The 12,359-nt window shown below is 50.3% G+C and overlaps 2 protein-coding genes across 3 annotated transcripts; both read right to left on the bottom strand.

Moving 5' to 3' along the window:
• Nucleotides 1-115: 115 nt before the first annotated feature.
• Nucleotides 116-6,170, bottom strand: LOC135448156 (acyl-coenzyme A thioesterase 1-like). 2 transcript variants are annotated; one of them, XM_064713818.1, is made up of 3 exons: nucleotides 5,369-6,170; nucleotides 3,578-3,780; nucleotides 116-1,830 (listed from the first exon to the last, which is right to left on the bottom strand). In XM_064713818.1, exons 1-3 carry the CDS (start codon nucleotides 5,976-5,978, stop codon nucleotides 1,225-1,227), a joined length of 1,419 nt encoding a protein of 472 aa, XP_064569888.1. In that variant the 5' UTR covers nucleotides 5,979-6,170; the 3' UTR covers nucleotides 116-1,224. The 2 variants fall into 2 exon arrangements, with proteins under 2 accessions (XP_064569888.1, XP_064569889.1); XM_064713819.1 differs by lacking the exon at nucleotides 5,369-6,170 and adding an exon at nucleotides 4,208-5,262.
• Nucleotides 6,171-7,942: 1,772 nt separating this feature from the next.
• Nucleotides 7,943-10,738, bottom strand: LOC135448265 (acyl-coenzyme A thioesterase 5-like). The gene is made up of 3 exons (XM_064714066.1): nucleotides 10,126-10,738; nucleotides 9,316-9,518; nucleotides 7,943-8,686 (listed from the first exon to the last, which is right to left on the bottom strand). The coding sequence occupies exons 1-3, from the start codon at nucleotides 10,733-10,735 to the stop codon at nucleotides 8,105-8,107; spliced, it is 1,395 nt and encodes a 464-aa protein (XP_064570136.1). The 5' UTR covers nucleotides 10,736-10,738; the 3' UTR covers nucleotides 7,943-8,104.
• Between the last annotated feature and the right edge of the window lie 1,621 nt (nucleotides 10,739-12,359).

Raw genomic sequence — 12,359 nt, 5'->3', positions numbered from 1 at the left:
GAGAGCAGAGCCCCTCCCCGCCCCCCAGCCCCGCAAGGCCGCCAGCCCCGGGCCGCTCCCGCCTCCCCCAAACCATCCAACTGACTGGAGCAGCGAGCCGTGGGCATCGGTTAAAATTTCACTTTAATCCATTACAAGTGCAGTGGATACAAAACGCACAAACAGGCCGGACGCACAGGCAACAGTAGAGGCCGCATGCGGGCTGCAGGCACTGCCGGGTACAACATGTTCGGGGACACAGTGCAAGGGCGCCGGCAACTCCCGGCGTCTCTTCTCCTTCAACCCCACGCTTGGCTGCACAAAGTTACCGCCGATCCCGGCGGGGCAGAGCGCTCACCCGGCTGCGCAGAGAGCAGCGGGCGTGCAGCCGGAGCCCCGCTCCCCCACAGCGGGCCGGCCGCCTCAGGCCCCCTCACGGAGCCGCCGCCGGGCTGTTCTCAGCAGCCCTTAGGAGCAGGGAGCTGAGCCGGCATTTGGGGAATGTACAGGCAGGGAGCTCCGACAGTGCTGCGGATCTCCACAGCAATACCCAGCCGTGCTGAGGAGACGCCCGGAAGCAACTCCAGGATGACAACTAACAGGACCTGTTCTGTTGTTTCTTCACGCTTATGAACTCCCAAAGACTGTTTAAATGTCTCATTTCTACTTCATGCTCTCAAAACATCACATCAAGCTATGGGCTGGTTTGTTGCCTATAAATGTGAAGTGAAATATTAGATATTTTTAAGGCAGATGCATTTTAGTGGTTTGAGAGAAGGGCAAGGAGCAACAAAGGAGGGAGAAGTGCACAGGGAGGACAGAAACATTACTGAAGGCAGATTACTACCTCCAGAAAAACTGGAATACTGGAACTAGAACACAAAGCTGAGCATCGGCATACATCTCCGCTGACAAGGCCAAGGCATGTTTTCATCCCGGTTCTCAGCTTGGATGAGTTACCTACCACTTCAATTCACACTCAAAGCACACAGCCTTACCACCATTTGTTTTCCACAGCTTATAACCCTGTACTACATAAAACAGGAGGCCAAGGCTTCTAACCAAGATTAGAGGAGGGTATAAAAAGGAAGCTGCTTTCTTGCTTTCACCAACCATCACCCTCCAAGAAACCTAATAGCTTATTCTCTGATGTTCCTTGTTCTCATTCTGAGCCATTTAACAAAACAATTTAACAGAACATTTAACAAAACCAGCATCTTCATCTGTAAAGTAACCTAATTCATATCAGAGCCTACTGGATGTTCCAGATGGCTCGCCTGTGAGGTGTTTACGAAAGAATGCTTGGATCTGCTGCCAAGCATCTATCTGTGCCTCACAGTGTGCCTTGGGCTCCCCTCCCCACATCACAGGCTTGCCAAATAGCAGGTGCATTGAGGCTGCACACATCGGGAAAAAGGGAGGTTCAATGTAGTGTCCTGCTCCAGGATAACAGACTATCTCAGGCTTTTCCTTCCCATGAGCTTGCAAACGTTTGCTCCCCTCAACTGCAAAGAATTCACTTTTCCAGTTGTGATCATCCTGGCCAACAATGAACAGGAAGCAACACTGAGCCTTCTCCAAAGGGATAAAGCTTTGCTGGTCAGGCCCTTCTAGTGGGCTGTTCAATGCATCAATAATATCAGCAATCCCGGACTTGCCGACCTTGACGCGTTTTGGATTCATCCCAAGGGGCGGAATGGTGATGTCCTTGTAGCGCAGCACCGCACCCACATTTGCCACTGAGGCATTGATAAGGGCAGTGGCTGTGATGCCCTTTAGGAAGGAGGCCATGGAGACACACAGGTCACCCCCCTTTGAGTGTCCAAGCAAACCAATTCCTGGACCTTTAACCTGCAGGTGACAGAAGAGAAACCACAAAGAACCACGGCATGCCACTTTAATATATTGCCATGTTTGCAGCTTTGTCTGTCCTAAATTTGGACCCCACCTACAGGCATCTGAGGTTCTGTGTACAGGGCCCATGTCTGAAGGATCCTAGGCACTGTTCTGTGCTTGATTTATGATCCTAAGCCCTACTGAGACTGCAGTATCATCCTAACAAAGCTACAAGGTGCAGTGCTGAAGCAGAGTACAGCTGTGCTTGCAAATGTGCAGTCCCAGATTCCCTTTATTTATTATGCAGTTAATAGAAGAAGAGGGCAAGTGCAGGGGAGGCCTCCTCTGCAGTTGCTTTCTTTCAGTGCAAAATGCTCAAAGCCAGCAATGACTATGATATTGTCATCACTTACGTTAATGTATTTCTTATATTCAAGGTTCCCCTACTAAGAAGCTGACGTGGGGTGGCAGGCTCCACATGAGCTGCTCTCCTGCTTCTCTACAATGTTTGGTATCCAACTCACAGGAAGTGGTCTGAGGTAGCTTACTCATTAAAATTCATCTTAAAAATATAACCTATTAAAACCATTTTTCCAGGAGAATTGTACAGTCCCCTGTAGTCAGTCTAGACTAGGTTACCTTCATTTTCTTTTACACAAGGCAAATTAACTAGAATAGGAAAGTTAAATGACCTTACTGGGTGCTGAAATCCTGTAAGGATACTGGAAGAGGGTTAGCTAATACCACAACTCTTCAATATCCAAAGACTCTCAGGGGCAAATAGGCTCTGAGACAGCATCAGAATCTAATACCTTCTGTGTCTTATCACCAGTGTAACAGGCTTCACACCCATTAACTTTGAAATACGGGAAGGAAGAAATTAGAAAATATGGCTGAAACTTTGCAACGTATTAAAAATACGGCAAGAATAGCAGTGGAGGTGTTAATGAGAGGCAATGGTACTGTACTGCTCTCAAGGGAAAAAAATGCAGGGTGAAGCAATTTTCAGATTTTTTTTGGGCAGAAAAGTGCCATGAGCAGTTAAGGTTAAGGTAACTAAAAAGCAGACAAGACCTTTAAGAACTACTCATCTTTCTGAGATGGAGGAAGGTATTTATTTTCATTCTCCAGAGAAACCAAGTGTTGGTTTGTGCAATTCTAGCTACTTTCACTCATAGCTACTTATAAGGAGATGCAGAATTGAGCAGGGCTCTCTTCCAAGAGGTGCTGAATTAGAAGGATCCCTAAGTGTATAACTAGCTATTAAAACCCATACTTATGAAATACCAACATTTGGAGTGATTTTAAGAGCTTATAAAATACACAGCATCAAATGTGTATCGGTGGACTTCCTTGAGTTTCCTTGGTTTCCCTGAGATCTGGATCACAGAAGGCTATCACGTGCTCCACAATTGAAAAGGACATTTAGTTCTGAAGGACATTCTACAGAGCATAAATCTGAAATCCCCACTGCAAGTCCAGTAAGCCTCCAGGAAACTAGCACCCTAGTTATGACACTGGGTTGAATGGAGTAGAAATTATCAGTATGTGACCAATGTGTCACTGTTTCACTTGGGCAGATCAAAAGGAAGAGATGGAATAATCTGCCAGAGAGCCATTTTAATGGGAGTTAAAAGATATAAAACAATAACAGCCAACTCAACAGCAATGCTATTTTAGGTACAGCAGCTCTGCCCCATCTGTAGTCTGACAGGACCTAACTGATGAGAGTTCGTTGTAGTGAGTCAATGAACAAACTAACCTGGGTGTGGTGTAACATATAGTTTACAGCTTCTTCAAAATATTCCAGGTGGAATTCCTTCATATCTTTGGGGAGATCTTCATAGCTGTAGAAAGCCAGAGCCAGCACAGCAAAGCCGTGATTGGCCAGCAGGCATGCCCTGTATTCAGGGAGTCCTCCTCCAGTTCCATACAAGTCAATAATTCCCGGAAAGGGGCCACTTCCTGAGAGAGACCACATAACAGAACACATTAACCCACAATTTTTAATTTACATTCCAAATTCATAGGCCTTGGAATGCGTCTTAAAAAAAAAAAAAAAAAATACAGCAGCAGAATGGTATTGAGAGTCCTAAATTACTGTGACAGTTTTAATGAAGTGGCTACATTGCTTCAAGATTAAACAAACTAGCATAATTTAGCAGGTCTGCTAATGTTTTAGATAACATCAGGAAACAGGCAGCTGGAAGAAAAGGGATCTTTTGACAGTCATTTAGTTCTCTGTATCGTGTAAATTCACTGCAAATGTATTAAGCTCTGCTTCAAAATCTCATCTTCTGATGGTTCCACCTTCTCAATTTTAGTGTAAATGCACCTCAGTCATTTATTCTGGGATTAAGAGAAGAAAGTATTTGAAACCAGCCTTGCTTACCTGGTAAAGGAAGCATTACATTAGGTTCATCATGGGACAGGGACTGAAGTCCAGAGCTGAGAGGGATTGCTGCAAAGTACTAACCAAGTATGGAAAGGAGGTGGCCAAGAGGGAGACCTCCATTCCTGCTCCGGAAGGAGGGTGAGGCTTCCTTCAGGTGTCTGCACACTACCATCAAACGTATGTAACAAGCAAGAACTTGAAATTCACCTCCAGCCTCAAGAAGACAGATGAAGTCAGAGAAGTCAGAGCCTAAGGCTCTGGCTGGCACAGAAAGAGTTATCTGGGACAGACAGGAAAGAAAGGGGAGAGGGGAAGGCACGTGATACATAGAGGAGCTCCTTGGGGTTCCAGAGACATGCTTGGTGAAAACCTCTGTATCATGGGGGGAGGGAAGGGTGGGATACTGTGGGGGTATGGCTACTGCAGAACCAAGGGAATGCAAAAGTTGAGGTTTCCTACAGAAAACTAGCAGAAATCTGGACAGGTGATGGAAGGATAACACAGCATTTGTCAGGCAATCTGAAAAACTCACAAGCCCTTTCCATTATTTTCTGACAAAAATCCTGCCAGGGCAAGTCTCTCCAATGTTTTCCTTGACCTGCTCATGAACAGGGAAGAACTGGGGACAAATGTGGCAGCAAAAGGCAACTTGGGCTACAGCAAATAGGACACTACTAAATTCAGGATGTGTGGAGAGGCTGGAAAGGGAAGCCACAGATTTAAACTCCTCAGTTTAGGAGAACATCTTCCACTTACTCAAAAGAATTACCACCTGATTTTTCTGGAAAACATTAAGGTGCAGGAAAAGTGCCTTGAAAACTGGCTGACTCCACCTCCCATAGCATTTGGGAACAAAAAGTGTACTGTGATCTATGTCTTCATGTCCAGTAGAAGTCAGATAAACAGACACACGGGCTTCATCACATGAGCCTGCTCCGTGTGAGCAGTACGGCCGGCAGATCAAAGCTGGTCGGGCTGATCAGGCCACGCCTTGAGGAGTGCTCAATCCCTACTGGCGAGACGCACCTCCCCCTTGTCCTCTGCCGGGTCGGGAGCGCTAGGGGAGCCCAGAGGCGCTCTGGCTCCGGACCTGCGAGTGCGGGGCCGAAAGTAGAGGAAACAACGTGGGGGAGGGAGCCCGGCATGGCCGGTACTCACCGGGGGGCAGGAAAAGCGTCGCCCGGATCCTCCCTTCTCGCACCGGGATTCTCCGCACCCCGTCCCGCAGGAACGCCCGCTCGTGCTGCGCCTGGGCCAGGAGCCGCCCGTGGCGCTCCCCGTGGCCCTCAAACACCTCCAGCTGCAGGAGGAAGGGGCTCTGCACGTCCCGCTTTACCAGCCGCCAGAAAGGTTTCTCGGGCTGCAAAGCCCAGAGCAGCCCCATGGGCTCCAGGCCGGAGAAGCTGCCTCCCGGCAGCGCAGGACAGCGGGCGAGGTCCAGCTCGCCGTCGTCGCCCGCCTGGTAGCGGGCACTGGCCTGGAAGAGCTCTCTGGTCTCGTCCCGCAAGGACGTCCGCAGAGTGACCTGCTGCCGCGGGCCCAGGCCCTGCACGGCGATGGCCAGCGGCTGATCGAAGAGGCTGCGGGCGGCGGGCGACAGGTGGATGGAGGGGGCCATGGAGGAGAGTCCCTGGGCGGGGGCTGTCCCGGGGCTCCACGCGGGGCCGCGGCTCCGTGGGGCTGCAGGTGCGGGGCCGGGCCAGGGCAGCCGCCTCTGCCAGGCGCGGGAACTGGCCCGGCTCAGGGAGCGGGCACTGACCTGCCACATGACTCCGGATCGCTCCCGCCTCTGGAGGCGGATTCTGGGGCAGATCCTCGCGAAACCAGGGCCGGGCTGGGGCCTGGAGTGCCGCTGGCACGCCCCGGCGGGGAGGAGCGGGGCGGCAGCTCCCTTGTCCCGCCCGCCTGCTTCTCTCCTGCCTGCCTGCGTTCCTGCAGGTTTCTACCTCCCTACTTCCCTGAATGCCTGCCTCCTCTTCTGTCTTCCCCCCGCTGCCTTCCCCGGCTGTGGGAGGCTTCATCCAAACATTGCCGAGTCCTTGAACCCCTCTGGGCCTCGGCGAGGTCCTCGGTGTCTCACCGAGCTCTCCCGGGCCGGGCGGTGGCTGCGGGCAGGAGACGAGCCACCGAGCAAAATCGCAGTCGGAATTCACTGGAGGGGCCGGGCCGGTGTGGGACAGACCGTACAGATGGGACAGCTCTGCACGGCACAGCCAAGCGGCCGCAGCTAGGGCCAGCTCCAGCCGAGACGGGCAGAAGCCACACCAGCACTCGCTCACCATTGCTTCTTGTCTCCTTGCCGGCTCTGCTTCTCTGTTCGTTACCTCAAGGCATGGGCAAGGTGGGTTATGTCTCCACCAAGCTCTGCCCGGCCTAGGCAGCTGCACAGCCAGGTGTGTTAGGAAGGATGGTCAGGGTGCTCAGGGATGCAGGAGCAATAAGGGAGGAGCACTTTCTCAGACTATTTAGGTAGGTCAGGAAACATGTGGCTCTTCTAATAATGGATTGTGCAAGGATTTAAAAAACAGGGTCATTCAGTCCATCTTAGGCAGAGATGGATCTTCTGATCCAAAAGGAACTGCAGAGGGAGAGCTGTTTCCTGAAGCTCCCACTCTTCCTGGAAGATGCTGGCAGGGATGCCTTATGCTCTGAGCTCCTCATGCCTGTCTTAGAGGTGTGAAAGTAGAAGCATCTAAGGGAATCTTACATTGCCCTAATTGGAAATACTAAGTGGTCAGAGATATTGGGCACTGTTTCATTGACCATGGAAATTACCCTTTCTCTCCAAACAGGTGAGGTGTTCTGTCATCTATCATTTGGGTATGTTGTCTGGTGTCCAGCCCTGAATGTGTGGCTACTATTCCTGTTGTTGAGAACAACACTCTGTGGCTTACACTATTGGATTTGATCATGGGCTTGACCACATGCGGGAGCAGATGCTAAGGGTCCTGGAGGCTTCAGCAAAATTCCTTCTCCTCCATGCTTGGTGACACAAGACCTGTGGAATAGAGTGAAGGTAAGGGGACTAAGTGTCCATCTTCTATGGTCTCCTGTTCCCACCTGGGTAACCTTTGATCCCAAAGCTGCAAGCTTTCTTAAGCCTTCACCCTGGGATGAGAAGGTAGTCAAGCTGCAAACCCTGCTTCTAACCAAAGCACAGCAAAAGACTCCATGGCTTTCAAATCTCAGTCTCTTTATTACAATTCTCATCCCAGTAACAAAGATTAAAATGCTCCACATCATGTAGGAGAAGACCAAAATGGCTGTAAACTCAACAGAAAGTTTTTTGGCATATCTTGGGGCCAGAAGTATCCACAAGCCAGAGCACTTCCTTTGGAAGGGAAGATGGAAAGAAGGCACAAAAGGCAAACAACCTTTTCCAAGGCTTAACCAGAGAGAGTCCAGCATCCTGGCCATAGCAGCCATTCTTACACACTTCCAGCAGCACAGAGGTCAGAGACGTTTCCATTGCAATGACACAGTCACCAGAAGAGCAGTGAAATCTCTGCTCCAAAACTGTCATTAGAGACAATTAGTATGACCTGAGGTTAGCATATTCATGTAGAGACCACGGTGACATGGAAAGGACTGTCAAGTATTAGAGGAATAGAAACCACCCAAGAAACAAACCTGCGCATTTTGCACATGACCTGTTTTATCAAAGACTAATGCAAAAACCACCATTCCTTTTCTGGACACTTGAGCAGAAAGGTTGAGAGGGGGACAGAAAAGGCAAGCCCATTTATTTTCTGTGTTATGGATATGCAAAGGTATGAAAGATACTGCAGTTTTACTGGTACAGCTGTGACAAAGGTTTGACCTCATAACTGCAGTAGAATTTATCAGATCTGGTTGTTCAAAATGGTGTGTTACTTGCACATTATTTGTTGCACATTAGTTAACAATTAAATACTTTTTGAAAAATGCCTGGATCTGTGACCAAGCATGAACCTGAGCTTTAGAATAAGCCCTGAGCTCCCCACCCAGGGCTGCTCGCTTGTGAAAAACAGGGTGGCTTCCTATGTGGTACAAAGGGAAAAAGGGTGGGTCTATGCAGTGCCCTGTTCCAGGGTAGGAGAGAATCTGAAAATTTTTCTTCCCTTGAGCTTGCAGAAGCTTGCAGACTTCAGTAGCATGATACTCACTTTTGACAACACAGTCATCTTGGCCCACCATGAATAGAAGCTGTGCCTCACCTTTCTCTAGTGGGATCCGGCTTTGGTCGCCAGGAGCTTGAAAGGGATCATCCATGCCATCAGAATAGTCAAGAAATGTGGAACTGGTGGCCTTGGCTTTGTGTTCATCTAAGGCCACTGTGGGGATGATTTTATTTTTGTAAGAGAGAGGAATCGCTGTAACAGCAACAGGGGCATTGAGGGAAGCAACAGCCAAGATGTTCTTCAGGAAGGCAGCCATGGCAAGGGACACTTCGGCTCCTTTGGAGAAACCAAGCAGGCCAACCCCTGGACCCTTCACCTGGGAGATAGGAGGAAATGCTCATCAGTGCTCAGCTGAAAAGATTAATGGAGGGGAAGATTGTCCAATGCTGAGAGTTTGCAAAACCACATGAAGAAAGTCATGGCAATGATTACTTTTTCTTTTGAACAAATGACAGGCATACCCTCCCACACCCCCTATACTCCCTCCTCACACTGTACTTCAAACCACTCATATGCAGAATGTTCCTTGGTATTCCGAAATCAGCCAGGAGTGGGGAGACATGATTTCATCCCTCTGGGGACAGCTTGTAGGTCACAGCTATGAATTATTAGTCTTATACCCTGGCAGATGCTCTTTACTTTTCACTCTTTAAACTGTAGGAGGACATTTGGTGGCAACTCATGAAGGCTTTCTCCTGCAACACTTCCCACTTGGTTACATCTGATCTGTCTCTTGTGATGTTGCTTTGTGATCTCTCTCCACCCCCCTTCCAGAGCATGTATACTTGCCCCTTCTCTTTCCTAGAACTCAGACACCCAAAATCCTTGCAAAGGCCAGCCCTGCCAGGTGAGTAATTCTGCAGCTTCCTCCAAAGATGACTTGAGCAAAGTGAGAGGACTTTACAGGAGCAGTTCCTGGAACCCAGAGCAAATGGGTGTTCCTACCTGTGGGTGCTGCAGCATATAGTTCACTGCCTCTTCAAAATATTCCAGGTGGAGTGTCTTTGGTTCCTGGGGCAGATCCTCAAATTGATAATAAGCCAGGGCGAGTGTGGCAAAGCCATGATTGGCCAGCAGGCTTGCTCTGGACTCAAAAAGACCTCCTCCAAGTCCATGTATATCAATGATCCCTGGAAAGGTGTCTTCTCCTGGAGCAAACAAGACAAAGATCAGAATTGCCTGAAATTACTCCTTTCAATGTTTCTCTGGTTTGGAATGCATCAAACGAGGTACAAAACAGGAACTGCAGAAAAGCTTCTTTTGGGGAAAAGATGCTATCAGTCAGCTGTGCAGTGTCAGCACCTGAAAAAATTCTAGATTGTGTTGTAGAGGAAAAAAAAGTGCAGGAGCAGAACCTCTTAGATAAGGTGCAAACCTTTATTTGTTTTAGGAATCAAAACAAAATACGACACCACTGTATTCTGCAGCTTCTTGTCTAGCAGCTCTCAAGGCACACTCACATTCACTTGCTGTGAATTTCTTCATGGTTGTTTTTTAGTTTGTTTTCTTTTTTCTTTTTAACCTCAAGCCCCGAGTAAGAATGGTTTTTCCTCTCCCTTCTGCAGCTGTGTCCTGGCACGTGCATGGGCCGGTGAATTGGGAAGCATGGTCGGGCTGGTGAGTGGCATGGGAGTGGGGAGGGAAGGATGGGGGAAAGGACATGAGGCTTTAATGGACTCCACAGAGGTCATGGAACAACTTTCACCAACACAACACCAGTTTAGAGAAAGCAGGATGGCTGCAGTTGGTACTCACCGGGGGGCAGGAAAAGCGTCGCCCGGATCCTCCCTTCTCGCACCGGGATTCTCCGCACCCCGTCCCGCAGGAACGCCCGCTCGTGCTGCGCCTGGGCCAGGAGCCGCCCGTGGCGCTCCCCGTGGCCCTCAAACACCTCCAGCTGCAGGAGGAAGGGGCTCTGCACGTCCCGCTTTACCAGCCGCCAGAAAGGTTTCTCGGGCTGCAAAGCCCAGAGCAGCCCCATGGGCTCCAGGCCGGAGAAGCTGCCTCCCGGCAGCGCAGGACAGCGGGCGAGGTCCAGCTCGCCGTCGTCGCCCGCCTGGTAGCGGGCACTGGCCTGGAAGAGCTCTCTGGTCTCGTCCCGCAAGGACGTCCGCAGAGTGACCTGCTGCCGCGGGCCCAGGCCCTGCACGGCGATGGCCAGCGGCTGATCGAAGAGGCTGCGGGCGGCGGGCGACAGGTGGATGGAGGGGGCCATGGAGGAGAGTCCCTGGGCGGGGGCTGTCCCGGGGCTCCACGCGGGGCCGCGGCTCCGTGGGGCTGCAGGTGCGGGGCCGGGCCAGGGCAGCCGCCTCTGCCAGGCGCGGGAACTGGCCCGGCTCAGGGAGCGGGCACTGACCTGCCACATGACTCCGGAGTTGTCGAGTCCACTGTCTGCATTCAAGCTGAGGCTTCTTTTATGAATGCAGCTTCCTACACATAGGCGGGGGTGGGGGGAATTTAAGCAGGAATGGTGTGGATCCACATGTGCTGGGAGATGCCAGATTTGCCTGGAGCCATTGTTGCATCCCTGCCAGCACCCACGGCAGGGCGGGACCATCACAGCCAATCCCCTGACACAGATGGAGCATCTCAGCTCAAAGAAGAGAAAGCTCCAGGGACACTTTATTGCCACCTTTCAGTACCTGAAGGAGGCCTGTAAGATGGAGACAAGTTTGTTAGTAGAACAATGGCTTTAAACTATAAGACAGTTGATACAGATTAGACATAAGGTAGAAGTTTTTTACTATGAGGGTAGTAAAACAATATCCCAGGTTGCCCAGAGAGGCGATGGATGTCCCATGCTTGGAAACATCCAAGACCAAGTTGGACAGGGCTCTGAGCAATCTGATCTAGTTGAAGATGTTCTTGCTTATTGCAGGGGGGTCAGACTATATGACATTTAAGGTCCCTTTCAACCTGAACCATTCTATGATACTAAGATCTCCAAAAGGCTCTATCCAGACACTTGTTGATGCATAGTGTGCTTATCTGCTGTGGTTGAAGTTCTCTACAGCAGGCCTGCTGGACTGGACACAGACACATTCCTCCTTCCCGGGTTTCTCCTGCAGACTCTTTTTCCCTCAAACTCAGCCAAGCTGCAGGCCTGGGAACATCTCAGGCAGAGACAGCCCCACCAGCCAGCACTATCTCCTGGCATCTCCTGAGACGTGCCATTTTGTGTGATGACAACACCTGGCATTGCAATGAGCTACTCGGAGACTTATGTTCCTCCCTCCCTCCTGCTCTATCACATTCCCTTCTAGCCCACGCTCATAAAAAGAGTCTTATCCTTGCTAAGGCAGGCCCAGACGTATCAGACAGTGCTGCTGATAACATCTGTTATGAAACATGCTGGGCAGGGAAGGGCTACAATGGGGATGCCCAGGTGCTGAAAACATGACAGGACTGAGAGGCAACTGCTGGCTCTGAGGTTTGCCCCAGTGTTTCAAGCTGGCCTGGAGGACACCTGCAAAATGGAATACCCAGGACAGCTGGTTCAGCTTGCATGGGGAAATGGTGTTCACAAAGGAGGTGGCAACCCTCCAGGTCTGACAGAAATGGTGCTCCCTGGCCCCTGGCTTTGTCCTCGCAAAGCAGTTGTTGGGTGCTGGTGGCAGTTCAAGATACACAGGTATTTTGGAGTGTGTGACTTCTCTGCTGAGGAGGGCAGGAGGCCCTCAAGACCTTTCCACCAACAGGACCCTTGATCTACCCTAGGATGGGAGAGTGGTCAAGATGCAAAACCTGTTTACACCAAAGCACAACAAATGAATACACAGCTTTCAAATTTTAGACTCCTTATTGCAATTCTCATCCCAATAACAAAGAAGGCAAACAGCCTTTTCCAAGGCTTAACCAGAGAGAGCCCAGCATCCTGGCCATAGCAGCCATTCTTACACACTTCCAGCAGCACAGAGGTCAGAGACATTTCCATTGCAATGACACAGTCACCAGAAGAGCAGTGAAATCTCTGCTCCAAAACTGTCATT

The sequence above is a fragment of the Zonotrichia leucophrys genome, chromosome 5 (assembly GCF_028769735.1).
Source record: "Zonotrichia leucophrys gambelii isolate GWCS_2022_RI chromosome 5, RI_Zleu_2.0, whole genome shotgun sequence".
Taxonomy (NCBI): Eukaryota; Metazoa; Chordata; class Aves; order Passeriformes; family Passerellidae; genus Zonotrichia; species Zonotrichia leucophrys.
This window is presented reverse-complemented; position numbering and strand designations above follow the sequence as displayed.

What these genes read in the sequence shown, in the direction of transcription:
- LOC135448156 (XM_064713818.1), bottom strand. Translation starts at nt 5,978, where the DNA reads ATGTGGCAGGTCAGTGCCCGCTCCCTGAGCCGGGCCAGTTCCCGCGCC. An exon ending in GACGCTTTTCCTGCCCCCCG is followed by an intron (nt 3,781 to 5,368) that starts GTGAGTACCGGC and finishes GGTCTCTCTCAG; the next exon opens with GAAGTGGCCCCTTTCCGGGA. An exon ending in ATATGTTACACCACACCCAG is followed by an intron (nt 1,831 to 3,577) that starts GTTAGTTTGTTC and finishes TGTCACCTGCAG; the next exon opens with GTTAAAGGTCCAGGAATTGG.
- LOC135448265 (XM_064714066.1), bottom strand. Translation starts at nt 10,735, where the DNA reads ATGTGGCAGGTCAGTGCCCGCTCCCTGAGCCGGGCCAGTTCCCGCGCC. An exon ending in GACGCTTTTCCTGCCCCCCG is followed by an intron (nt 9,519 to 10,125) that starts GTGAGTACCAAC and finishes TGTTTGCTCCAG; the next exon opens with GAGAAGACACCTTTCCAGGG. An exon ending in ATATGCTGCAGCACCCACAG is followed by an intron (nt 8,687 to 9,315) that starts GTAGGAACACCC and finishes CCTATCTCCCAG; the next exon opens with GTGAAGGGTCCAGGGGTTGG.